The 27,725-nt window shown below is 46.2% G+C and overlaps 8 protein-coding genes across 8 annotated transcripts; 6 read left to right on the top strand and 2 right to left on the bottom strand.

Annotated features, from left to right (window-relative positions):
- Positions 1-7,779: 7,779 nt before the first annotated feature.
- On the top strand, positions 7,780-7,935 carry EDB91DRAFT_1000947 (uncharacterized protein; the record flags this gene model as incomplete). Its single annotated transcript, XM_041312234.1, has 1 exon — positions 7,780-7,935. A coding segment is annotated over one exon (156 nt), but the record flags the coding sequence as incomplete, so codon positions are not given.
- A 4,764-nt stretch (positions 7,936-12,699) lies between these two features.
- Positions 12,700-13,130, top strand: EDB91DRAFT_1081454 (uncharacterized protein; the record flags this gene model as incomplete). The annotated part of the gene is made up of 2 exons (XM_041315379.1): positions 12,700-12,773; positions 12,857-13,130. The coding sequence occupies 2 exons, from the start codon at positions 12,700-12,702 to the stop codon at positions 13,128-13,130; spliced, it is 348 nt and encodes a 115-aa protein (XP_041177909.1).
- Positions 13,131-13,600: 470 nt separating this feature from the next.
- On the top strand, positions 13,601-13,893 carry EDB91DRAFT_1002853 (uncharacterized protein; the record flags this gene model as incomplete). Its single annotated transcript, XM_041312261.1, has 2 exons — positions 13,601-13,726; positions 13,780-13,893. Coding segments are annotated over 2 exons (240 nt in total), but the record flags the coding sequence as incomplete, so codon positions are not given.
- A 999-nt stretch (positions 13,894-14,892) lies between these two features.
- Positions 14,893-16,024, bottom strand: EDB91DRAFT_1028277 (uncharacterized protein; the record flags this gene model as incomplete). The annotated part of the gene is made up of 3 exons (XM_041312671.1): positions 14,893-15,231; positions 15,476-15,703; positions 15,752-16,024. Coding segments are annotated over 3 exons (840 nt in total), but the record flags the coding sequence as incomplete, so codon positions are not given.
- Positions 16,025-18,157: 2,133 nt separating this feature from the next.
- EDB91DRAFT_1052130 (uncharacterized protein) lies at positions 18,158-18,695 on the top strand (the record flags this gene model as incomplete). The annotated part of the gene is given in 3 exon segments (XM_041313656.1): positions 18,158-18,245; positions 18,265-18,324; positions 18,376-18,695. Coding segments are annotated over 3 exon segments (468 nt in total), but the record flags the coding sequence as incomplete, so codon positions are not given.
- A 789-nt stretch (positions 18,696-19,484) lies between these two features.
- EDB91DRAFT_1081450 (cytochrome P450) lies at positions 19,485-21,702 on the top strand (the record flags this gene model as incomplete). The annotated part of the gene is made up of 10 exons (XM_041315378.1): positions 19,485-19,889; positions 19,939-19,982; positions 20,038-20,119; positions 20,170-20,240; positions 20,356-20,646; positions 20,692-20,864; positions 20,918-20,928; positions 20,962-21,156; positions 21,207-21,422; positions 21,550-21,702. 10 exons carry the CDS (start codon positions 19,485-19,487, stop codon positions 21,700-21,702), a joined length of 1,641 nt encoding a protein of 546 aa, XP_041177905.1.
- Positions 21,703-22,336: 634 nt separating this feature from the next.
- On the top strand, positions 22,337-23,849 carry EDB91DRAFT_1081449 (cytochrome P450; the record flags this gene model as incomplete). Its single annotated transcript, XM_041315377.1, has 8 exons — positions 22,337-22,466; positions 22,588-22,717; positions 22,774-22,962; positions 23,030-23,258; positions 23,314-23,377; positions 23,432-23,509; positions 23,567-23,580; positions 23,640-23,849. The coding sequence occupies 8 exons, from the start codon at positions 22,337-22,339 to the stop codon at positions 23,847-23,849; spliced, it is 1,044 nt and encodes a 347-aa protein (XP_041177904.1).
- Positions 23,850-24,781: 932 nt separating this feature from the next.
- EDB91DRAFT_1052051 (uncharacterized protein) lies at positions 24,782-25,243 on the bottom strand (the record flags this gene model as incomplete). Its single annotated transcript, XM_041313650.1, has 2 exons — positions 24,782-24,840; positions 24,895-25,243. 2 exons carry the CDS (start codon positions 25,241-25,243, stop codon positions 24,782-24,784), a joined length of 408 nt encoding a protein of 135 aa, XP_041177903.1.
- Positions 25,244-27,725: the final 2,482 nt, after the last annotated feature.

The raw sequence follows: 27,725 nt of genomic DNA, 5'->3' as shown, positions 1-27,725 counted from the left end.
AATGAGATTCTACGTGCATATATCGGAGATACATTTCCTGGTGTTGGCAAGCATTGGTTACACCGGTTTGTTGAGAAACATGCTGACTGCTTGAAGACCTCATGATCACGCCCACTGGACTCAAAATGTGGGCGGGCAGTGTTACGGCTGTGTTTATCTTACTTCTTTTTCCCTTGATCCACAGCTTTCTAAGCATGTCTCTTATCATGCTATATTTAGTTCGGTATTACTCAGACGCCTCATTGCTTACGCATGTGCTTACTGATACATACCTATTATTATGTCATGCCCTGTACCCTCTGTACTATATAAACCCTGGCTAGGTGACGCTGATTCTTCAGCTTAACCTACGCTGGTTTTCCTCTGAACATCTGACTTGGTTCTAAGTTACCTCTTCAGTACTTAGTCTTGACTTTACTTTGGACGTTCTTAAGACTGTTGTCTTGAACGTATCGACAGACCTTTGGTCTTATTGATTATTGTTTTGCCTGCGTTATACTTCGGCGTAACAAAAGGTTAAGCTCTATCACAAGACGACACTACCTTAGTAGTCAGTCACGATACATCGTGGCTTATCGCGACCAACGACAGTACTCCTCGGAGTCTGAACATGAAGAAGAACACTTCTCTGAACCAGGTTCACCTATCCAACCGGATAATAACGAGTACATAGACGGATACGGACCAGATCAACCAGGTCCATCGAACCCACCACCACCACCGCCTCAGACTCCATCAGAACCCATACCCAAGAGAAAAATGGGAGAACTCAACCTGAATAGACCGGCAAACTTTGATGGATCACAGAAACAGGCGAAAGCCTGGTGGACGACTGTATCCACCTACATCACCATAAACAAAGACGTATATGACAACCATGAAAAATGCATCACATTTGCAACGTCTTTTATGACTAAGGGACACGCCCAACAATGGGCCGTAGGATGGATCAACAGGAAACATGACACAGCTACCCCAATGGGGAAATGGGACGAATTCATTAACGAATTCAAAACCGTGTTTTATCCTAAGAATGACACCCTCACTGCCGTCAACGTAATGATGAAAGCGAAGCAAACTTCCACGATCTCAGCATACATCGCTTACTTCAAGCGAATCTCGGCAGAAGCCCGATGCACGTATTCAGACGTCGAAACAACGTGTTTCAGACAAGGACTTAGAAAAGAAGTCCAAGAGGCGATTCTCATGAGAGAAAAGATGCCCAGCACTATCAAGGACTGGATTGATGCCGCGAGGGAGTACGAATCCAGAAGAATGCTCATGAGCTCTTCAGGAGGCTTCTCAAAGAAGAACGACCCATACGCGATGGAAATAGACAAGATCGATATCGACGAAGAAGAAGAAACAACTACAGTTCGCAACGCGCAACTTTCCAGATCCGAACAAGATAGACGTCGCAAATTAGGACTCTGCTTCAAGTGTGGAAAGAAAGGGCTTATGAAAGATTGCCCTAACCACAGAGAATCTGCCCCTGGTTGGCAAAAGCTGGCCGGACGACCAGTCCGCGAGACTAAGATCGAGCAAGACGATCAAGACGCAGAGTATCAGGAGTTCCTTGCTTGGAAAGCTTGGAAGGCATCTAAAGCACCTTCTTCTTCAAAGAAGGATTTCTAAATGGGGAGACCGGACCGGCGTCGGAAACCCCTAGTACATCTATCGGACTCATTGTATCTTCTGTAGGTGATTCGAATTCTATGCGCATTCCTATTTCGATCGAATCCTGCAAGTCCGATAAAACCGCCAAAGCAGCAGCCCTAATTGATTCGGGCGCCGCTGGAACATTCATTGACTGGAAATACGTACGAAAGAACAATTTCTCAACCCACAATCTCTCCTCACAAATCGAAGTCCGGAACGTGGATGGAACGAAGAACAAAGCAGGAACCATTAATAAAGCCTGCAACCTATTCTTCTCAGCAGGTGGCCAAACTATGTTCGCTACCTTCCTTATTACCTCCTTAGGAGGCGAAGACATCATCCTCGGACTTCCCTGGCTCAAAAATGAAAATCCGACAATAGATTGGGCCAAAAGCGAAATCTCGCTAGAAGAAGACCCAATCATGATTCAAACCCTTATCGCAGATAGAAACAAACATGCTTCTATGCAACCAAGAATAGAAGAAATCGAAGACGAAGAAGCATATAAAACCTCGGAAGAAAAACCCGAGGAGCAACCGGAACTTCTACCCGAAGAAGAGGAAGAAGAAGAGCAACAAGAAATAATAGAAGAACTACAGGATGATGAAGTTCTTATCACTTACGTTAAAGGAGAAGCATTCGTGGGAATGTATGAAAAAATCGATTTCGACTCACCATTAACGCAAGAACACATCCCCACTACCTTCTCTTTTGTGTCTCGAATGAACAGAATCTCTAAAGTCCCCAACTCCGCTCGATTCATGTTCTCTCCCCTCCCTGTACGAAAGGCTGCTAATGTCGCTCAACAACTGGCACAAGAAGCATATGCAAAAGAAAAGCCAAAGACGTTTGAAGAACTCGTGCCCGAGGTCTTTCATATGTACAAAGACGTCTTCGACAAGGCAGCCATGGACACCTTACCACCATCGCAACCCTTTGACCATAAGATAAAACTGAAACCTGATTTCGAACCGCGTTCCTGCAAAATCTATCCATTATCTGCACCAGAAGAAAAGGCAATGAACGAATTTGTAGACGAACATCTGGCGAAAGGAACTATCGTACCATCCCAATCCCCACAAGCATCTCCTTTCTTCTTCGTAGGAAAGAAAGATGGATCTCTTAGACCATGTCAAGACTATAGAAGACTCAACAATGCAACCGTGAAGGATGCCTATCCCTTACCCCGTATTCCCGACCTCATCGACAAACTAAAAGGCGCAACAATCTTCACAAAGATGGATGTACGCGCAGGATACAATAACGTTCGAATCCATGGACCAGATAGATGGAAAGCCGCATTCAAAACGTCAAGAGGACTTTTTGAACCAACAGTCATGTTCTTTGGTCTATGCAATGCCCCCGCAACGTTCCAAGCAATGATGAATGACATCTTCTCCGACATGATTGACGAAGGCTGGATGGTCATTTATATGGACGACATCTTAATCTTCTCCAAAGATCTCGAATCCCACCACGAACAAACAATGCGAGTACTACAACGACTTCGTGATCATCAACTCTCTCTCAAACCTGAAAAGTGTGTCTTTGACACCACCGAAGTCGAATATCTCGGTCTCCTCATCCGCCCCGGACAAATCTGTATGGACAAAGTCAAACTAGACGGAGTTGTCAAATGGGAACAACCAACAACCGTTAAGCATGTTCGATCGTTCTTAGGATTCGCCAATTTCTACCGTCGATTCATTGCTGACTATTCTACTATCGCGTGACCACTCATTGACCTTACAAGGAAAGACGTCATCTTTGATTGGTCGCCAGAATGCGATAAAGCGTTCAATGACCTGAAGAACCGTTTCCTCTCCGCCCCTGTACTTTCCATTCCTGACAAAAATGCACCTTTCGCAATTGCTGTTGACGCATCTCTCTATGCTACCAGTGGAGTACTCCTTCAAAAGGACTCCAACGGTGACTGGCATCCTTGTTCCTATCTCTCACAAACCTTTTCCCCGGCAGAACGGAACTATCAAATCTTCGATCGAGAATTATTAGCCATCATACAAGCGTTAGAAGCTTGGCGTCATTACCTTGAAGGTTCCCCTTTCCCTGTCCTCGTCATGACCGACCACAAGAATTTGACCTACTTCCGCCAAGCCCAACAGCTCAATCGTCGACAAGCTCGTTGGCTCCTATTCCTCTCTCGATTTGACCTTCAACTCCAACATGTACCCGGCAAAGACCTTTCCGTTCCTGACTCCCTATCCCATAGACCCGATCATATTCCTATTGATGCGAAGGACAATTCCGATGTCACTGTCCTCCCCGATGGACTATTCATTAACCTTATCGACACTTCCATGCAGGAGAAACTTCGCATCTCATCCTCGGTGGACCCGGTGGTGCAGCAAACCATCGACGCCCTTTCTAATCCCACCCTGCCCCTCCCTATGAAATCAGTGCTCTCTGATTGGACCTTTTCCGATGCGATTCTTACCTTCAAGGGTCGAAACTATGTTCCCCCAGGTCCTTTGCGGAAAGAATTGATATCTCTACATCACGACTCCCCGACCGCCGGCCATCCTGGTCGTTTAAAAACTCAAGAAATCATCTCTCGTGACTACTGGTGGCCTGGCCTTCCCACTTTCATTCGCAAATATGTCGAAGGTTGTGCTGTTTGCCAACAGAATAAGGTCAACACCCACCCTACGAAACCACCCCTTTGTCCTATTCCCGCCCCTACTTCTTCCCGCCCCTTTGCCCAATGCTCTGTTGACCTCATCGTAGACCTGCCCCCGTCGAACGGCTTCGATTCTATCATGGTCGTGGTAGACCATGGGCTTACGAAGGGGGTGGTGCTCACGCCTTGCAACAAAATGATCGATGCAGAAGGAGTCGCCGACGTATTCTTCAACCGTGTCTACACACACTTCGGACTCTATGACAAAATCATCTCTGATAAAGGACCCCAATTTGCAGCTAAGTTCGCACAAGAACTGGGACGACTCCTGGGATATAAGATCGCACTCTCTACCGCATTCCACCCACAAACAGATGGAGAAACAGAATGAGTAAACCAAGAACTGGAAGTGTATCTTCGTATCTTCTGTGCGAATGATCAAACCTCATGGTCAGAAAAACTTCCCATGGCAGAATTCATACACAACTCCCAACATCATTCCACACGAAACACTTCTCCCTTCTATCTCATGATGGGATATCACCCACAAGCATTACCATTGGCTACCGAGAGATCGGATCTCCCAGCCATCGAAGCAAGAATATCAGAACTCCAGAAGGCTCGAGAAGAAGCTCTATCATCACATGAACTCGCTAGACAAACCATGAGGCAAAGAATCACCCGATCATTCACACCCTTCAAGAAAGGCGACAAAGTTTGGCTAGAAGCAAAGAACCTTCATCTCAATTACCCCAATAGGAAATTAGCACCCAAGAGAGAAGGACCCTTCACTATCTCGGAAGTACTTGGACCAGTCACATACCGCCTAAAACTTCCGAGCCAATGGCGTGTTCATCCGGTATTCCACGCAGCACTTCTTACCCCTTATCGTGAGAATGAAGAACACAGTCCTAACTTCCCTTCGCCACCTCCTGACCTAATTGACGGAGAAGAAGAACACGAGGTAGAAGCTATCCTCAGACATAAAGGAACTCTCTCACGATGATGCTTCCTTGTCAAATGGAAAGGTTATCCATCGGCCGATAATGAATGGTTGTCGGAGTCTGATTTAGCCAACTCTGCTGAAATCTTGAACAGATATAAGCAGGCACATCGACTCATTTCCCTCCCAACTCGAACCATCATCACCAAACCATTCAGACCATGCCCTCTACCGGTGGACGTAACTACATTTCCTCTAGTGACGAAGACATAAATCTCGTCATCACGCACAACAGCGCTCCTAACGTTCCAATCCCGAACCTCAGATTCCCTGTCTTCTCTCCCCGTCCTCACTATATGACTATCAGTCAGAGAAACTCCCCCGAACCTCCTCGCCCGACTTCTCCGTTGCTGCCATCGGGACAATCGTCCCCTTACCAGATATTTAACGAACCAATCATCCCCACTTTTATTGACACTCCCGCTAGTCCTACCACTATCCGTACCCGTGAGCGTGTTGCAGCTTGTCGACGAGCAGCTCCTTGGAGAGTAGCAACTGACCCCTACTTGTCCGATCTTGAAGATCGTAGACTTCATCGTAGAATCATGTTGTCGTCCAAACTCTTCAAGAACCCCATTAAGGACTGCTATCGATACCGACCCCACTCTTAACGCCCTCTATGATCTCTATCGCCTCGGAGATTGTCTCGAGAATACCTTGGAAAGGCATAATGCCGAGTACAGAGAAGACGAGCTCTTCTCCCTCGACTATAGCATTCGAGACATCAAAGAGAAACTTCAACAATTGACGTTGATTCTCATGGAGGAACGAGGTTTCTTTGAGGCCCTTGATGGGCTTGGAGGCACAGAAGAAGATCGGCGTCATGGTCTTGAGTAAAAGTCTGGGACTTTTCACGTAAGAAGGGGGTGATGTTACAGCTGTGTTTATCTTACTTCTTTTTCCCTTGATCCATGCTTTCTAAGCATGTCTCTTATCATGCTATATTTAGTTTCGGTATTACTCAGACGCCTCATTGCTTACGCATGTGCTTACTGATACATACCTATTATTATGTCATGCCCTGTACCCTCTGTACTATATAAACCCTGGCTAGGTGACGCTGATTCTTCAGCTTAACCTACGCTGGTTTTCCTCTGAACATCTGACTTGGTTCTAAGTTACCTCTTCGGTACTTAGTCTTGACTTTACTTTGGACGTTCTTAAGACTGTTGTCTTGAACGTATCGACAGACCTTTGGTCTTATTGATTATTGTTTTGCCTGCATTATACTTCGGCGTAACAGGCAGTAAATCCCAATACCCACAGAGAATGGTTTTCACTGCTGGGGGCAGTGCTGGAAGAGAAGTGTATTGATGAAGACTGTATTTATGCTGCCAATGAGATTGGTATATCACCTCAATCAGGAATGCACGAATATGTTATCGGTGGTCGCAAACCTACACCCCAATATCAGCAATGAACCGGAGGCAGGGAAAATATCACCGTCATTGTAACCATCTGTGCTGATGGTACCTCAATTCTGCCTGCAGTCATTCTGAAAGGCAATGCTTATCAGATGAAATGGCATCAGGAAAATCCTGCAATGCATCATAAGTGTTCATTATGTTGACTCAAAAATCACGATATAAATATCAAATCATGACATAGCATTGGGTACTCTAAAAAAGGCTGGACCAATGGTGAAATTGGCATGGAATACATCAAAGACTTTGATAAACACACAAAAGAAAAGACCAATGGATGGGATAGACTACATATAGTCGATGGCCATAATTCACACTATACTTTGGGATTCTTGAAGTATGCACGAGCTCACCAAATTCACATCATGTGTTATCCCTCTCATGCAACTCATGTATACCAAGGACTTGATATCGTGGTATTCGCAGTGCTGAAGAAATGCTGGAGTGAGGAACGAGACAAGTGGGAGAGAGAAAAGGGCAAGGGCATTACGAAAAGCAATTTTGTCACAATATACAGGCATGCTCATCTTCGAGCGCTGACCCCAGATCTAATTCGCATGGCCTTTTGTAAAACTGGTGTCTGGCCATTCGATCCCACTGTCATTAGCGAACAGATGATGGCACCAAGCAAGGAAACTTCCTGCCAGGGCCATCTTCTCATCATGCCTTCAAGTCCTCTCAGAGCCATTGCCAACTTCCTGCAGAAATTAGCAAACACAGATAACATGGCCTCAGAGACACAAGACAACATTGTCTTGAATGCACCGTCTGAGTCAACAACAGCTTTGGATGTTGAGCTGCTGGTTCAGCAGCTCAGCAGGATGTCATTATAAGACCTAGCATTCACATCACCTCCAACATGAGAAACTCGACTCAATCATGCTACATTACATATCATTTCTCCAATCAAACAAAAGCAAGGAGATGTTCTCGGCATTCAACCTAGAACACACAATGAAGTGCTTCTCCTTTCCACACTTTGTGAAGCAGAATCTGCAAATGCAGCTCTCAAATGACATGTAATTGAGCTCCAGGCAACCAATGTTCTAAACTAACTGTATTGTTCACAGCTGCGTGGGCAACTGGCAAACCAGGAAGAAAAGAAGCAATCCAAGAAGAAAAATGGCAAGTTGATGGGTGACGGCTTGCCTCGGTTATTGTCCGGTGATGATTTTTACAAGAGGGTTGTGAATCATGAGAAAGAGCAGAAAAGAGTAGCAGATTTGACCCCGTAAGACACGCAGCCAGGCGATTTGTCAACTCCCATCGCACATCTCTCCATCACCTTACCCGCCAATTCAAAATAGATCCCCTTGAGATCGAAACTCTCATCCCAGCCCATAGATCACCTACCAGTCGCAACCCCTTCAAGACCCACATTGAACCATCTAAACAAGCTGCCATCGAAAAGCATGCCCAGATGATGGACAACATTCAAGTCTACAGCGACGGGTCAGGACATCAAGGACGGATAGGAGCAGCAGCGATTCTATTTTGTGCAGGGAAACACCCACGCACCTTGCGTTTCCACCTAGGAAAGGAGGAAGAACACATGGTCTATGAAGCAGAGGCAGTTGGCCTAACATTAGCAGCAGAGCTTTTAGCAATGGAGGAAGACCTTACATTCCCAATATCAATCTGTGTCGACAACCAGGCAACCATCCAATCCGGTGAGGGCTTCCAATCGAATCCGGGCACGTACTTAATAGATTGTTTTCACAGCAAGATGAAAGAAATCGCCAAAGACCACAACGACTTCAAAGTGACTGTCCACTGGGTACCAGGACATGTTGACATCCACGGCAATGAAGAAGCTGACAAGCAGGCAAAGAAAGCGGCTGAAGAGTGTCAGCACACCAGCCCTAGTGAGGAGCTCCCAGACTACCTGCGTTACAACACCCTCCCCCTCAGTATATCCGCACTCAAAGCAGCTCACCACCAGGCCATGCATTGCAGATGGGGAAGGATATGGCGCAAGTCACCTTGCTATAACCGAATCAACCACATAGACCCAAAAATCCTACAATGCTCCTTCGTCAAATTCACGGCAGACTTCCCCAAGCGACTCACCGGCGTCTACATGGCGCTCAGAACTCAACATATCCCCCTCAACCATCATCTCCATCGTATTGGAAAGCACCCATTGCCGCACTGCTCACACTGCCCAGGAAAAGACGAAATGGTCCCTCACTACCTGCTTGACTGCACTTGTTATTGTAGAGAACGACATGTCCTCATGCTAGCACTAGGACGGAGAGCCTCATCACTCCCCTTCCTTCTCTCAGATCTAGATGCAACCCCACACCTCACTCACTTCATCAACGCAACAGGACGCCTCAGGCAGACATTCGGTGAAATCCTGCTCCCTCGCAAGCCCCTGGACTGACAATTTTTCCCTCCCCCTAGATAGAACAGCCATGAACATAATCCCCGAACGCTGTACTAAATGCATGAACATATCACCTGTAACACCAACCTTCTCCCCTCTCCTCCATTCACTCAAGACTGTACAACCTCTACTTGTCTACACGGAATCTCCTCACGCGGTGCATGTCAAACATCCCTGTAATGGTCACTAATGTTCATCTGACCATTCATCCAAACCCTCGTTTACCCACCCACCGATTCCTGTACCTGATCGCTATATGCGACCAAGTACACGTTCAATAAATGTCACAATAGTTATACATACAAGCGCACGCATGCATAAAGTCATCTCATCAACACCGGGTGGTCCATCTAAAATGGCCGGCGGGAATGGTGGACTGCTGGGGGTACGCCTCACAGCAGGGCATTTGGGCACTCAAGATGCGATAGGGACACTGGGAGTCCCCTAGACTAGATTGTAATGTCCTACATAGAGTACTTCTCTGCAAAGGACAGAAATTGTATTCAAAAAAAAAAAAAAAAAGAGTAGCAGATAACAAGAAAACAAGAAGGCAGGAAAGGGAACAAAGGTCTGGGGCTTTGGCAACATGGAAAAGACTCAAGGATGAGAAAAAATGGGAGAATAACAAGCAATGCACTCAATACCATGAAGCAGTGGAGATCTGGAATGAGGAGAAGTCAAAGGCCAAGCTTTCAAAGCAGAAATTCACTGTTGAAGAAGCCAGTTTTGGGAAAGCTGCAGCCTCCTGTTCTAAGGCCAAGATTCAATGCTTGTGAGGAGAATGATAACGAGAGTGCAGAAGATGTGATAGCGCTGGATGAGGACAGCTCAGATGATAGTGACAACGAATGATAAGGCTCAATGAATGTGCGATAGATAGCTTACATAATGTCAGATAAGGAAATAATATGGTGTTTCATTCAGTGAGAAATACCGAAAACAAGGTCCCTCCACTAAATTTGCCATGGTGCTCAAACTACTGGGAATCTACTCATAAAAATTATATAGGTCTACTTGTGAGATGTCTGTTTATATGGGAAAAATACAGTAGAGCCTCAGAGTTGTGATGCGGCAGTGTAGCACATCAAATATCATTTTCATGTTTCAATGACCCGTGATTCACTGTATCTGATGTCTGTCTGACAGGTATACTACTAGATGAGTTATGTCCAATAGTTGGTATGTTTAATGTCATCATATCAGGTTGATATTTCAAATTTAAGAAGAAAGGGAGAGTGGTGGTGGCAGTGCATGGGAGACGTGTATCTCACCAACACCACATATTTTGGCAAAGGCCACATGGTTTGTGCTTACCTCGCTTAAACCTCAATTTAGAAATCTCACGTGGTTCTGTCAAGCGGAGTTTGAATTTGCAAAAACCATTGTCCCTTACTGTACAAGCTCACTATCCAAAATTGGTTATATGTACTGAATTTGTAAAAATTGAGGCACAACAAGGGATTTTGGGATAGAAAAAGAACACCAAGCAAATAAAAAAATGTGAAAATATAAAGATAGGAAAAATGGGCAATGGGTAAACATGGGAATGGGAAGATGGAGAATAGAGAAATGGGGAGAATGGGGAGATGGGAGGATGACAATGGGAGGACAATGGGAGGAGGATGGGAGGCCACAGGATTGCAAGCCAGTGTCCCAGGCAAACTTCAGTCTCTGTTAGAGACCGTGCTCGGACGGAGAAGTGGAAGGGTCGGGGCTTGGCTTCAGCTCTTGCGCTGTGCCCTTAGCCGAGTATGTGCCATGAATTTGGAGCAGATCTGATGATGTCCGACGATAGGACGGGTGGACCACTTTGGTCCGCTTGGTGGGTCGGGAAGTAAATGCTGCTAGCAGTAATCTGACTAGGAATGGACTGGAGAAGGTGGAGGAAGTTTGCTGGGACAGAGGGGAGCAAGGGGATTGATTGGTGGAGTTGGAGAGGTAAGAGTAAATACTTAGAGCGCGGCTCTAAGTTGGAGCGGAGGGTCAGAGGTGACGACAAGGTATACTTGTGTCTGGAGAGGGAGCAAAGTCCTACAGAGAATTCCCACTAGTAGAGACAGCGGGAAGACAAGTAATATTAAGACTAGGGAGTAGCTAAGTACAGGATATGTAGGAGGCAGTGACTAGTTAGTCCTTGGTATGAGGCTATGTACCAAGTATACAATTTGTAAGTAGACACAGGTGAAAAACATAAGTTGGAGTGGATATCAATATGTACGCATCGGATCAGTTAGTTGAGCAGTTATTGGAAGTACCGGTGATCTGGGAAGTAAGTACTATGTGCAAATGGGGAAAGTATATATCTAAATGGGGAAAGGAGTTTTACAGTAGAATGGATGATGCGGAAGGCAACCAACGAGGCAGTCGAGCGGAGCCATAGGAGCGGATGCGGGAGTTGACTGGGACAAGTGGAGGGTGGATGGAGCGGAGGTGGTAGGAGAGCGGGGAAGTATGATGTCGGGTGGAGCAGATATCAATAAGTGGAGCAGTCGGATCAGGTATATGACAGTCTCACTGTTTGTGCAACATCCCACAACTAAAACAAAACTATATAGTATTTTGTAAATGTAATATTTAAGACATTATTAATTTGATACAAGTAAGTAATATGTAGGCGAGGCACCAAAGGTACCTCCAGCAGAGCACTTTGTGCCCTGCTTGCTTCCTGTGCTGAAGGTACAACAGGTGTGGACTCATGTCAGATATCACAAGGATCTGTTGTTGGTGGTATCAGAAATTTCAACTTGTCATGTGATGTCTGGATTCGGTAATTTTGGGGATGTATTTTGTGGTGATGTGTGACCTGTTCCAACTTGGGGCTTTTACACTTAATGGCTCTCAGTTACCAGCAGGATACTGTAAATTATAACTGAGAGACCCTGGAAATGTCCGGAAACAGTCTGTCTATGTTACTCCCTTATTAAAAATTGCCATGCCTATGTACTCCACCCCCTGTATATGCCATCAATGACATTTGTAGAGTTTTTCTCCTGTAAAAATCAGATTTCAGTTCCCTATTCATCAAATGCAGATGAGCAGTCCTGTGCTCCTGAGATACTGTATATACTATTGAAAGGTTGCTGGGAATCATATTTGCAAGTCTGTACAGTTAAAATGCAAAGCTATGTGTTATTTTTTGTGTGCATACTACATCTGGTGCTGCAGGGACCTTTAGAGGGCCAAACAAGCAGTGGAATAGACTCATATATACTCAAAAACATATAACTACTGTGCAAAGACATTCTACCATTGAAGGGGAAAAAATGTGGATGTGTTTTTGATATGTTTTTCCTGATTATATGTACAGGTCTCTGGAGCTTGTATTGGGACAAAACAGACAAAAAAGTGTTCTATTGTGACCTATTGTATGTACATAGCATACACTGATACTTCTCTATGGTAAATAGGTGGATATGGTATGATGGTGGGCAGGAATGTGCTGGGGAGAAGTGTGGGAAATGTTGAGATCTAGGAGATGACCATGTTTTGGGTGTAGTAATAAATTTCCCAGTCTAAAAAATGCAGTGGTGGGATGCATTAAAAATGCATTGGGTGATGATGGTGTTGGGGGGGTTTTGGGCTCCAGATGTTCGGACTTGAATATTACCAAATGTCAGAACCGAACGAGGCTCTGAGTTGGAACAGGGCACCACATACTCTGTATTTTGTAGAGTCATTGAATGATTAGTGCTCAGATGCTCAGATGTGTCAGAACTCTAACGGCTTCGGAAGTAAATTGATAGCCACGATGGAGATGAAGAAATTGAAGAAGACGAGACCGGTACTTGGTTGGATTACATGCAGGAGAGTTCCACGACAGTGACGACACCAAACGACGTTGAATTCAATGTGGAACCCGAGATAGACTTGAATGCTGATGGGTTCCTTGCAGTGTTGGCTGACTTGGCTCCTGACAGTGCAGGGAAGAATAAGGGCAAGGGTAAGGCCAAGGAGAATCAGAAGATTGAGGAGAATGGTGGTGGTGGTGATGACAAGTGGCCAGAGGAATGGCCCTAAGCATTATTTGCGCTGGCTAATTAGCTATGATTATTAGTGAATGTTTAGCCTGTTAAAAACAAGGTCACGTGACTGGCTAAAAAGCAGCTAAAAAACCATTAGTTACAGCCATTTGCAGAACCTTAGGCCAGTCGTCAAAAAAAAAATAGAAGTCGGACCACAAACTTTCAACTTCCAACAGTCAATCACATACTACGATGCGACGTCACATACCCAAAGAACGCAAGGAAGTAGCTTTACAAATGTCCTTGCTAAATGTCAAAGACAGAACAATTCGTCGTTACACTGGTATCAGTGAGTGATCGATGCAATATATTCGGAAGACATTTCGGGAGACTGGTGAAGTCGTGAGGACACCGGTTTGTGCAGGTCAACCCTGCATCCTTGACAGCCTTGATGCAAACGTGAGCCTATTGCCTATTCTCAGTATATATCACTTATATGTAACTTCTCAGTTTCTTGAGTCGTGTATTGAGCGACAACCAGACATTCTCCTCACAAAAATGCAAGATCAACTGCAGGAGATCTGTGGCGTCGAGGTTTTAATCTCAATGATTTCAAGGACAATACGTAGGCAAGGATTTACAAGGAAGAAGGTCATCTCACATCCATCCTTGTTATGTATGTATGTTTAATGCAACATTGTCAGGTTACGCGCCCAGCCATTGAACATGACGAAAATGACCGTGCTGCCTACAAGATGCTTGTAGGGGAACATTTCCAGCCAGAGCACCTCGTATTTGCAGATGAATCTCATTTCAACAGACTTTCTCTTCGTTGGGATTTTGCATGGGCTCCTCGCGGAAACCGTGAGCGACGGCAGGATTTTTTCATATGCGGAAAAGGTACTTATGTTGTGGAATATCTCGTCATGCCTTGACATTTTATTTTAGATATTCCATTCTGCCAGCTTTATCACTTGATGGTATCCTCCATTTGGAGGTTTTAGACCATTCGTTTACTGGTGAAGAATTCCGGGATTTCGTCAGTGGTGTGCTCGACCGAATGCAGCCTTGGCCCATGCCAAACTCAGTGCTCGTCATGGACAATGCAAGCATCCACAAAGTCCCTGGTATCCACGATATGGTTGAGCAGCGGTAAGTTGGTTATTTATTTCCTGCTTGACAATCCTGATCCTCTTTGTTCTCTAGCAGCATGTGGCTCTTGTACCTGCCATCCTATTCACCTGATTTAAATCCTATTGAGGAGGCCTTTTCAGCCATCAAGGCATGGCTTCGGTCCAACCGTGACTATGTGCTTGGCGAGACTGAGGGTCCAGGTTGTGATCCGTACACTTTGATATGGGAAGCTGTTTATGGTGTAATCACGGTGGAAAAGGCTTACGGTTGGTATAAGCACAGTGAATACATTGCATAGGGGGCTCATCTAGCACGGGTTTCTCTCATTCATGAGTCTTTCTTTCCTCCCGCAACATAGTTCCATGTATCTGACTCAGGTGCTAGGTATATATTGTTCATAATTCCAGTCTATGTGACGCTAGATATAAGTAAAGATTATGATCGCGGGCATGTTGAAACTGCCGGTGGTGCTATGTTATTAGGTTTGTATCACAGATCAAAATTCCTCGAGCCCTTTGCCTTCACTCATCATCGCTCTTACCCTCACTCCCATAGTCATCCACTTCATTATCTTTGTCACCTGGACTTCCTTCAATCCATGAATCTCCTACCTGCCACAAGCCATCCTCCGTGGTTCCATCGCCCTCAACGGTATGTTTCTTGCCTTTATTTACCGGGCTGAGTATCTCTGTTTCCTCATAGGCACCCGAGAGTCTGAGGAGTGGTAGAACTATATGTTTGGCGTAATTGCGGAGGATTCTGGCTCGCTTTTGCCCCATATCGCCAATGAGACTCAGCACTTCCTCTGGTAGTAACACCACTTGGCTAGATGAAACCACTCCCGCATCTAGCAGAGACATTTTGAGGTCGCCAAATTGCAGTTCTGGTCTTTTGACATCAATCAGTCCAAGGACCACTCTAATTAGCGGATAATAAGGATCTGGTATCGGTGGAGAACTTGACAACGACAATGGCTCTGAATGATCGCGTGGCTGTGAAAGCAGTGGAGGACCACCAGGAGACTTCGAGTAGCTGGTACTCATGGGACGGGATGTAGACGCCACTGCAGCAGCATCCGATGTTATATTCTGAATGGTAACATGGACTTCAGGTGTTGATCCCGACCTTGAGTGACGAGGCTTTTTAGTTGGGCCACGGTCAAAATTGAGGCAGTGAGGTGGATTGTAAATTGTTGCATGACCAAGAGCCTAACCGTTCAGTTGCATTATTTCTATTTATTTCTGAAAGTGTGAACATCGAGCTTACAATCTTTTTAGCCCAGAGAGTCATCTCAGCATGATTGAGATGACGATGGTTATCGCAGCCGCTAGTGCGATCTATGAAGCAATGTCCACAGTGAAGTTCACATCGGATCTGGCTCTCAAGCTGTTTGTACGCTTTGAGCTGTGTAGTATCCTCATCACTTGGAGATGGAGGAACATCATCTTTGCGAGTCTTCTTTTTTGGTTTGACGGCTACTGTGGTACATTTGGCCTTGCAGCAACCATAAGTAATTTTCATTATGCACAAATAATCACTTACTCCATTCTTTACTTCTAAACCAACAGCTCGTGTGCGCACATTAGACACCTTTTGACAAAGACGCTCCATGACAACGCTGAAGGTTTCCGCATTGTCTAGGTGAGACGCTCTGCCGCTATCACCTGCAAATTTAGATATGAGTTCAACCTCCTTATCAGCACTATCAAGGTATGCAAGAACACGGCTTTTGAAGTCCCCCCAAGGCATATCGGTCTCAGCCTGAAAGTTGTGCTTCACATCACCAGCAATAACATCAACATTGAATCTATAAACTGCATGTTTGGTCAGTATTACTGCAGCGACTAAATCAGACAGGACATTGTACCACCAGGGCATGGTTCGGGGTTTGATCGTGTCTTTGATGATGCTTGGGCTGCTGGGACTCTGGGATCTGGTGGATTTGATGGTACATTCTGATACTGCTGAAACTGTGACTGGGGCTGACCATGTTGCACAGGTAGTGGTGCCTGCACGTGCTGCTGAATGGGGTATGGCAGAGGCAGGCCTTGCTGTCCAGCAGGATCATAGTACTGCTGCATATACTGTGGTGGCGGCAGATAGTGCTGCATCAGCTGCTGTTGTTGCCAGTTGCCATGTTGTTGAAGCTGCAGCATTTGTGGGTAATGCTGCATGAAAGGTTGCCAGTGATGCAGTGGCGGTGGTGGCAGCGGTGCATAGCGATAAGCAGGATACGGATGCCCCATATTGGGAGCACCATGAACATAGTCTGACTGCCGCACAGGTTGTGTGTTTGCAGGAGTATCTGACATTGTTGGGAGTGTGGGCTGCAACCTTCAAGTTTGTGTGACCTATGTACAGTCGCTGGGGAGGGGGTTCTTATAGCTTTTTCTTTTTCACAATATTGGACAATAATAAATTTACATATCAGCTCAGCATAACCATCGGGTCAAAAATGCACCATATGGTCAATATGAACGATGAGCCACATGAGTTGAGCACACAGACCATGTTGTCATTATATAGTAATTTGGAAACGACTCATTGTCAGCTTCTCCCACAACCATGAACTCTGTGACTCCCCCACAATCTTCTATTGCCCTCATGCCCAGCTCTCCCTCTAGAGTTACTTTCTCCTTCACTGCAACTCCAGGCAGTGAGATCATGGATGATATGCTGAAATCTTGTGCAAGCCTCTTCAACACCAACTACGGTATATGGGGCCCAAGTGTCATATACCTGATCCGACCGCCCTAGTATCAATATCCGCTCCACTTTCCGACCCCCTCCGCTCCATTCATCCTCCGCTCCACCCGATCATAATTTGTATCCACTCCGCTCAACCGCTCAACCGGTCCCCTCCCATAACATCTCCATTCAACTGGACCTCTTTCCCCTTTTAGATATATGCTTTCCCTTTCGGTACTTAGACCTTTACTTCCGAATCACTGGTAATTCCTATTACCACTCGATCACTGATCCGACGCGTACATATTGATATCCGCCCCGACCTATGTCTTTCCTATGTAAAGTACTTACAAATGATATCCTTGGTACATAGCTTTACTACATAGTTATCCTGTTCACTGCCTCATACATAGAAGTATATAACATATCATGTACTTAGATATTTTCCCTTAGTCTTAATATTACTTGTCTTCTTGCAGTTACTACTTGTGAGAATTCTCAGTAGGACCTTGCCTCCTCTGGACACAAGTTTCAGCTTGTTGTTACCTCCAACCCTCCGACCCTCCGCTCCGACTTAGAGCCGCGCTCTAAGTCTCTCCCTTATTTCTCTGCCCCTTTCCATATTCCCCTCTGGACCCCTTTTCCATCCTCCACATTATCCTTCGCCTTCTCCGCTCCCACCAGACATTCCCCCTGCTCCTATTCACCCCCCACATCGTTCCCCGCCTTCTCCGCTCCGCTCCTAGTCGGCCCACTGCTAGCAGCTTTTACTCCCCGACCCCCAAAGCGGACCCAAGCAGTCCACCCGTCCTACCATTGGACAACGTCAGACCCGCTCCAAATTTGGGGCACGTACTTGGCTAAGGGCGCAGCGCAAGAGCTGAAGCCAAGCCCCGACCCCTCTGCCTCTTGAGCCGGCACAGTACCTAACACCAAGAGCAGTTACAGTTTCTAAGTATACCAGGCCTGGTCAGTAATCATCGCATTGGATCCTTGCAATTGCTGAACCATTTACACAGGGGAACAAGTCAAGATGAGTGGCAGCAGATTACAAACTCAATGCGTATCTCTTCCCGAGAAGACAGTGCTGGTAACCTGCTCCCAGACTGACGCAACTGCGGGTACCCAACTTATTGGTCACGCATTTGCTAGTGTGTGGAATTACACTGGCAGTGCAAGCAATGGTAAGATCGCTGTCCCACAACTTCATGCAAAACTCACACCATCCCAGGTGATCTAAACAACCACACCTCTGATTCGGTTGGTTGGGTGACACAGCTTGTCATTGACAAGTCTGTCTGCAAGCGCTACATTGCGACTCAACTCTTGCAAACTCTCAAATCCCAAAGTTTATTCACATCTGTCAGTGGTTGTCAGTCTCATTTCATCTCATCCTGCTGCTTGCAACATTTTGGCAAAATATGCTTGTAAGTCAATGTTGTTACCATCATACAGATATCCTAACTGATGACATCAAGCTACCAACATATATGATGTTGATTTGGACTTCATCCGTACCCATGCAGAGGGGATTCTAGCATCCTCCAGTATCAGCTATCTCAAGGCTGCTGAACTGAGGGGCAATCTCTTCCAAGCAGACTGTGATGCCAGCACTGTCTCATCTGTATTCACCTCGTTTTATGTCGACCACACTGAGCCTTTGGAAGCATTGCAGCAGTACAAGGCAAAGGGTCAATGGTGCTTGGGTGACCTCCTCGAGGGACATGAATTTCTTGCTATTTTCCCGATTGAACCCTTGAGCCCAATTGAGCCGCCTTTGAGCCCGATTGGGCTGTAAAAATTGTAGTACGCGACCGGACTTGTAAATTCAAACTGCGCTGTTCTATATTTTTTTTGACGACTGGCCTAAGGTTCTGCAAATGGCTGTAATATCTCCCCGAGGCCTACCTGGCTAAAAAGCTGGCTAATAATTCCCCAAATAGTTTTATCCCGCACCCTATTCGGAATCACCGAACTTCCGAACCCATCATTCAGCATCATTGCTCATCAACGCATGGATGGATCTGCCCCACCCAAAATTGATTGTCCCTTACCCGTGCCAGCCGCTCTTGATAACCATTGTCAGTCCATGCATGCTCGCTGCTCTTCATAGCGTCCATCCAGGCTGGCATCCATCTTAGTGCTTACTCCAAAAGTGTCTCAGTTAGTCTTATTGAATACCGTATTGTCCCGCGATGTCTCTGGGAACTAAACATATGGCCAGATCTGGCCTACTACCTTAGCGCAAGGGCAACGAATTGCCACGGCTTGACCTTATCTCCGCGTAAGGCTGTGTACCTGCAACCTTGCCGTCCAGCCTACGCATCACGTTTGAGCTTGAATGGCCTCCCACTCAGTATTTGCAGTGTAGGGCATCTTCCTTACTCTTGCAGAGTGACTAGCGGGTTCACTGATGCACGACACTTACTTTTCGGTTTTTATGAATAGTGACTCTTGATGTATAAGGAACGGTGCCGCATGGCAAGCACTCCCCTGTTGCAAAAGCCGGTGAACTTTGTACTCACGCCGCAGCCTCAGAAGTGGCTATAAATCTCCCGCTGGATTCCACATCGAATCCGTCACGAGAATGAAGATCTCTACTACTCTCTCTATACTACCTGGCTCTTCATCAAGTCTCTGGACAACCGTGCATTCGGTTGGCACATTCAATGTCGCCTGTTCATTTGCAGCACTTTGGGCCTTTGTCAAAGTTCTAAGGGCACTCCGCTGGCGATTGAAGACGACTCAACTGCGGGGTCCACCTCGTTCCAGCATCGTATATGGCGTTTCGAACGACCTCGTCTCATCTACAGATACTGCTGCAATGTATGAACGTTGGGCGGACGAATATGGGGTAGTATATATGATTCCGAGCGTCCTCGGGCAGACTAAAATCGTGCTGTGTGACCCAAAAGCTATAGCACATTTTTATGCCCGAGAGACATGGACCTATGTACAGACGCCCCTTGCGTCAGTTTTCCTAGAGGGCTTTGTATGTTGATATCCTCTTCTGGTTTCGTCTGTCTGATATCTCTCATCAGATCGGCAGAGGGCTACTATGGGCTCACGGTGAAAGCCACAGGAGGTAGTGTTCAAATCTTGTCCTCGCGCCAGTGACTAATCAACACCCTGCGAATTAGGCAGCGGAAGGCCCTCACGCCAGCTTTTAGTAACGCAGCTATTCGGAAACTCACAACCGTGTTTTATGACTCAGCATACAAGGTAGGGATTTACAATCTCAGAAATGCGACATCTCTGAGCTTATTCTACAGGTCAAGGGTGCATGGGATACCTCTATAGAATCGAGCAAGGATGGCAATGCGGTCATTGAAGTCCAGAACTGGTGCGTAGCTTTCCTGGCCTGAAAAGTTGCATTCTAAACAACTTCAAGGATGAATCATACCTCGTACGCGATGGATCCCTTTGCTATTTAAGCCTTGAAACTGAGGCGACATCAGTCTAGATACGATTGGCATCGCCGGTTTCTCCCATGATTTTGGCTCGCTCGATGGGAAGCACGCTACCGTGACCGAAGTGTTTGATACGTTCGGGAACGATTCACAGGCCTCAGCGGTGAACAAGGTTTTTATTTTGCTCGCGGAAGTATTTCCTACCATCGTCAAGATTCCCACTAAGCGGACGATTCTGACCAAGAAACTTGGCGTAACCATGAGCGAAATATCCAACAAATTGTTGATTCGCAGTCGCCAGGAGAAGGGCGCAAACATAAACGAGGCAGAAGAGGAAAAGTCCGTTATTGGACTGTTGCGTACGTTCTCTGAAATTTATCGTAGTCCCTTCATTTACGTCACGACAACAGTCAAAGCCGAAGGTCAGGATGCCGAGCTTCGCCTGTCCGAGGAGGAAGTAGTTGCTCAGGTCCGTGGAGACTATTCTAGCGACGAATTTCAAGCTAACGTCATGCAGATGAAGGTCTTGCTTGTCGCAGGTTATGAGACGACATCCGGTGAGTCGATTTCTTTTCCGCTGCTATCATATTGGCTGACTCTTCGTTGGCAGTCAGTCTTACGGTAAGTCTACTGTCCGATGACGTCTGTGCACAGTATTCATGGAATCATCAGTGGGCACTGATCGAACTATCGCGACACCTCGATGTCCAAACCAGACTCAGAGAGGAACTGCTTGCGTTTGGTGCTGATCCGACATATGACCAATTAAAAGCCAACCTCCCGTTCTTGGATGCTGTTGTCCATGAAATTCTACGACTCCATCCCCCGATATCCGAATTCGTTCGGCTTGTGAGTGCGCCTGCCTAAATTTGAATATACACATGACAGTAGATCTCCAGGCAGCCGCAGATGATGTTATTCCTTTGGGTGAACCTGTGCGCACGGCGTCCGGGAAAATGACCGACAGTATATCTGTAGCCAAGGGGTCATTGATTACGATCTCAGCCGGAGCAATCAATCGCTCTTTCTCCATCTGGGGACCTGACGCAAAGGAATTCAAGCCTGACCGTTGGCTAACTGAAGGGGGCATCAGTGGAAGGCCAAGGAAGTCCAAGGTCATAGGCATTTGCTGACATTTGTCGACGGCCCGAGGACATGTCTTGGAAAAGACTTTGCACTTGTGGAATTCAAAGTGAATCTTTACGCATCAACTCGTTTCGACGTGCACTCACTGCGATATAGACGGTTTTATCGGTTCTGGTGAAGAATTTCATGTTTGAGATGCGGGATGGACCAGATACTCAGCTTGAGATTGCGAGGGGGATTTTACCTCGTCCGCGGGTTGTTGGAGAGGATGGTACCGGAGTACCTTTACGCGTTCGTCGGTACGAATGATTGGTTGTTGGCAGGTTTAAATATTGTTTTCCTCACTTGTCCGCGGCTGGACTCTTGCATTGTATATAGATCAGAAGTATATGTAGCTGGACATTGTTAGCACTCAATTAATATTGGCTCTCTACGCAATGAATGACTTGGGGAGTGGAGCTTGTCGTTCGTTGTTCGTCCAGATCTCAGGTTCAAGGGATGGTTCATTCACCGGGACGCAAGCCCGCCTTGCTGAGATGTTTAAATATAATGGAAAAACAAGGATGATGATGACAGGGATGATGGCAATGGTAGCGAATAGGATAGAAGACGCGCGCTTCACGAGGAAGCGACTCTACACATAAGATTCAAAAACGGAAGATGTACGCATATAGTACAAGCGTGAGAATTCTTCATATAGCTGTCTTGGATATCAGTCAATCACTTGGGTTGTATAGTCTGCTCATCCACGCGACCACAAGTGTCTGCGTATCGTAATGACGGACATAAGAAGACAAGAAATACCGATATCGAGGCCAACGATCTTGTGATCGATGCTAGAAAATACATGTCCTGGTATAAAAGCTTGGCAACGTTTAATCAACTTAGACCCTTTTATAAGGCGAACACCATGTCTGGGTTTCGACTAGTATAATCCCACCCCATGCTCTTCGCTTATATTCTCGCTGTAGCGATCCCGTGTATTATTTCTCTGGTTGCTGCTTTGCATCTGAGTTGCAGACGCGTCTACCCTTTGCCTCTGCCGCCTGGCCCTCGTCCATTACCATTCTTGGGTAACGCGCTCCAGTTGGACGCTAAACGACCTTGGCTCACACACTGCGTGGGGAAAGACATATGGTTGGTGCCCCAATGACTTCGTCGAATGTTTGGATCTGATTTCATACTTGATCATAGGAAAATTTATTCACTCCCGCATCCTTGGGATCGACTTGGTTGTCATCAACTCCGAAAAGATCGCACAGGAGTTGTTGGACAAGCGATCTGCAATTTACTCGGATCGCCCCGTCATTCGCACCAATGAATTGTATGTTTGTTTTGTTGGTTGTGATTCAGCCAGTTCTTGATCAACTAACGAGGCAGAGCTGGACTGGCTTTCAATGCTGTGCTCCTTCCATATGGTGAGACTTTGCGACGACATCGCAAGATCTTCCATCAAGTCCTCAGAGCCGAAGCCTCTGTTTCATACCACGAGATGTACTCTCACCACGCGAATGAACTGGTCATCAATCTTTTGGATGCCACCAGTGACATGCAGAAACACACTGAAGTGTTCGTACCTAATTCAGTGGTGTCGTTGTGGCGTCTGGTCCAGCTGACGATCAAACAACTCTGACAGATACACGGGATCCCTGATCATGGCTGTAACATACGGACACACTGCTCGCGGACACGATGACCCATTCCTTGCCCGCGCGCATGAACTCGTTGATATCGCCAAACATATTCTTTCCCCCGAGAGGGCCGCCATATTCACAGCCTTTCCTTTCCGCGAGTGCCTCAATGCTGTCGACGACGTCAATTTCAACATCCAGCGTGTCGGTTGCAGTCGAAAAGTTGCCAATTTGGTGCTTTGGTGGAGCTCATGCCCTGATGGGACGCAGTGGAGAATTATGTCAGCAGCTTTTGAACGAGCCCTTTGATGAGGCGAAGGCGCAGATGGTACGTTTGCGCATTGTGGATGCTCGTATTGCCTGATCTTCTTGCCTATTGGCAAATGGTATCGCTTCACATTCATTAGTCGCCGACTTCCTCGGTCAATGTGACGACGACGCTGAGGAAGACACGATGAAGGCTGTTGCGTTAATGGCATACATAGGTAAAGGGTTTTTAAAAATACACAACATACGTCATCTGACGAGGATCGGTGTCTTAGGCTGCATAGACACGGTGAGCCATTAATTTTGGGAGTCCTGATCGCTTCTTCCCTTACATTGGATGTCCTGCAGTCTACATCCACATTGCAGACATTCCTGCTGGCTATGGTTCTCTATCCTGACGTTCAAGCCCGAGCCCGTGCAGGGATCAATCACGTCGTGGGGCATGATAAAATGTCATGTATTGATGATAGAGCGTCACTACCCTACCTTGATGCCGTTTTCCGTGAGGTTCTGAGATGGTGTCCTCCCATACCCCTAGGTCGGTCCGCAGCCATATAACTATAACTTTGCGTTCGTATAGCTGACCCCTTGCACAGGAATGGCACATGCGACATTAAATGATGATGTTTATGGCGGGTACTGTCTCATCTCCCGACGAATTCGACTGAGTTGACGCCTGTTTTTCATTTGTTCTGAACGTGTTGAGCCTATGAGTAACCAATTGACTGAGTGCGAGCCACGGCACCATTCAGCTGAGCTTCCTCCCAGTTACAGCGAGTGATATGTCGACACAGTGACCTTAACTCGCCTTAATAAGATGCAGAGCTTGAGAAGATGGGACTCCGGAGACATGGAATGTCCAGAATGTCCACTCACGGCACAATATACTCCAACACATACCCTGAGGTTGTATAGGGCAGTTTTTCTTTCTTCGGGAGACCTTTGGATCATATGTAGTGTCCAGTCATGCTGTCGAACACATACAACATCGATTACGAAGTCGATATGGCTCAGATCTTAGCATGTTAGTCTGGAACGTTGAGGAGGTTGGTGTGGGCGAACGCGTTGGTCCGTGCAGTGCCCGCGACATGGAACGACTGAAACGAGTATAATCATCACTGAGTAAGGGTAGAAAATACTAGCACTCGGGTAGGAGTGTTGTACCATTAGCTGAAACGACTCGTAGAAAACAAAACGAGATCGATGGTAAGGATACAGGGAAGCAACCTTTACAGCCAACGTACATAAAGTGATGCTGGATGAAGCAGAACCACGTAAATAGCGAAGAACGAAAAGATATTGCGAGTTCAAAGTCCAGTAGGTTGAAGTCAATGAAAGAAGTCCATTGAGTTGCCAATTGTCCAGATCCGAGTCCATTGTCCAGGTCCATAGCAGTCCGCCAAACATCAAGAAAACGTACACTCCTTCCCTTCCGATCTTTCATCCTCACTTGAAATTTTGCAGATTTGATAGAAAACGCTGCGGACAGCTTAGGATGTGGCTGCGTCAATCGGGAACTCGTCACTCCAGTTTCCAGAGTCGCCGAACACTGAGTCGACTGTTAGCTTTCTGAACTGGGTTACGATTGTGTAAGGACGCTTACATACGACCTCCCACATTCCAGGAGTGGTGTCCGCAGGGACCGTGACATCAACTTGACCATCAGCAAGCGCAAACCCAGACTTGATGGGATTGGATTGGGTTGCACCGCCCTGGCGAAGGTAGATCTTGCCAGTAGGGTTGGTTACTTGGGAAGGCTCTGAGGACGTATCCCATGTGACGAGGAATGTCCCTCCGACGGTCCATGTACAGTTGGATGTAGGGGATGTGATTTTGGGTACCCAGACATCAAGCGCCACGGGAGAAACAGGAGCAGATAGTGCGCAGGAGAGAAGCGCAAGAAGAATGAAGAATGAAGTGAGAAGAGGATGAGGTGAAGTATTCGCGGGCATGATGAATCGTGAAGAATCAACTGAAGAATAAAAGGGTATTAGGCTGAGATGATTAAGTCGGTGGGCTTTACTTATATAGCTACTTAAGTACTGCCAGCGCAGCTGACGGCCACGATGCTTTAGCTTGTGACTCAGTTTATGTGATACTTACCGGAATGGTTTTTTTGTCCACCGAATCTCCACTGGTGGCTGCTGGCAGCAGAGCTTCGCAGCCAAGGCTGAGATCCAAGACATTACTAGGCGGATAAGGACCCCCGAATATGCTGATCCCAAATGCGCTGATTTTGGGCTGCGCACAAGTTAACGGAACAGACCCTATCAGACCTCGCGGAGGCACATGACAGTCAGTAACTATCAGTCTTGGAGTACTCACTTTAAAGAAGAGACTACGGCATCTGAGAATTTCAACTGAGGAGCTACTAGTAGTCTTCAGTATCGATATGCTGGATTCGATTGTGACATCGCTAATGACAGAAACCCATTTGTGATTTGGATATCAGCGAATCAGCATATGTGCATGATGTGCAATGAATGATGCAACATTTGAGACCTGAGTTAGAACAAGCCCGATGACCATCGGATCATGGTCTATTGATCACGGTGCCCTTTTCCTCCTGCACCGGGATTGCAGGTCAATAGACTGCTTACTTTCATGGCTGCATCCGACTTGGTCGCTAATACTAGTACTATGAAAGCACAGGGCGGCCTTTTGACTCCTGGTCAAGCCATCAAGTACAGACTCGCAGGACCAGAACTTGAACTCCACGAGGCTGGCATAGCATTTCCCAAGTGCTAATTCGGCTAGCCATAATGATATAGCCTCTATGGTCCCAGGGAGCCGGACCATCAATAAGGGAACCTATCATATCGCCACGATAACAATTTAATAAGCATCAGTAAACTACTCGGCTCTGTGCAGCACTTTACAGTGCTGTACAGTGTGCAAGCTCTACAATTTGGTCCCTATTAGCCAGTTCATCACAGTAGCACCTTACTCTGTGATTCCCTGTACAGACACCCACAGACTGCCCAGTAGCTAACAAATTCTACTTAAATTGCAAAAAAATTCGCTGTCCATGTACATCAGGGAAAACATCCCGTGTGAAAATCGCAACATTTAATTATTCTAATTATATTGGTGGTTCTCAAAGTTGACATCATAGAAATTTCGAAAGGTAAGAACTTTGTGACTTGCCAGTAAGGTAGACGCCATGCAAAAGCAATGAACATCACGTGATTAGCTTGATGAAATCGTGACTATAGCTCATAAAATTAATAGCATTTCGCCAACTCAATGTACAAAAAATCTGTACTGCTATCCTATTAAGAGCATGTGTTTGAACAACTTTGCAGTTTCAAAATGCACATCCGTGGTGAAATGAGAGAGCTATTAACGAAACAGTGACACAGGGGGCGGTATACGAAATTTTGCCACAACTCCGCCATGCCAACTGTGCCGCACCGCTTCAGGAAGGTATTTGCCCACAATGCCATGGCCTAAACGTGCTCATAGTGTATGGGCTGCGAATTTGCAGTCGAAAAAGGCAAAGACCGCCAAAGGAAAAGTCAGTAACCACGAAAATGTGAGTGTGGAAGCCCTCATGCACCGAAAAAACATGGAAACAGGTAAACCCCATCCTGCCTGATGAGTATACATCACCAGCAGCTGTCACTGGCTGCTGTGGAGACAATAACCATGCTTGTGATGTCCTGAGCACTCTGCAACACTGGTATGACCCAGATGCAGACATCACAGCAGAACTTGCCCATTTCTTTTAGTTAGATCATGTACAAACTCCAAGCCTTCAGAGTCCTGAAGCAGCAGCAAGTTCTGATACATATTGGATTGTGCTTATTACTCAAAACTAATTTCTAGCTACCTGCACATAATTGTATACTACCCCATTATGTTATTCTTTGCTATACTACTCCTCCACTCATTTTATGGCCTTTTGGCAACTTCAGCAAGAGTTATCTGAAGTCTGTCACACTTGTGTCACATGATGTGATGTTTGTTGAATTAGCATGGCATCTACCTTAATTGTAGCTCCGATGCTGACAAATCAGCCCTATACTTTGTACCATAACCCGTCATATAGCATTCTGCAACTACATCTATGCCTCAAGAATTGGATCAAAAAAAACTACTTTGTACCCTCAAACAAACCACCAATGACCTTACCATTGCATGATACATGGAGCTTATTGAGTTTATGGTTGATCAGCTACTAGATAACGACTCTGATGAAGACTCTGATAAGGAATCAGAGATCAATGATGCTGAGTGGCTCAGATATCAGTATATGGACCACATCACCAACATGACCAGACTCCCCAGTGTCCTCTACATCATCCATCATATCTGCCTTTTCAATCAGCTCTCTGACATTGCTCTCAACAGCATACTCTGATGTTCTATCAAGCAGTATCCCTAGGGATCTGCAGGGGTATGGTCTTAGGTACCCCTCACCCATGGGCTACC

Source organism: Suillus paluster (assembly GCF_016628075.1).
Source record: "Suillus paluster strain FC165 chromosome Unknown EDB91scaffold_21, whole genome shotgun sequence".
NCBI lineage: Eukaryota > Fungi > Basidiomycota > Agaricomycetes > Boletales > Suillaceae > Suillus > Suillus paluster.
This window is presented reverse-complemented; position numbering and strand designations above follow the sequence as displayed.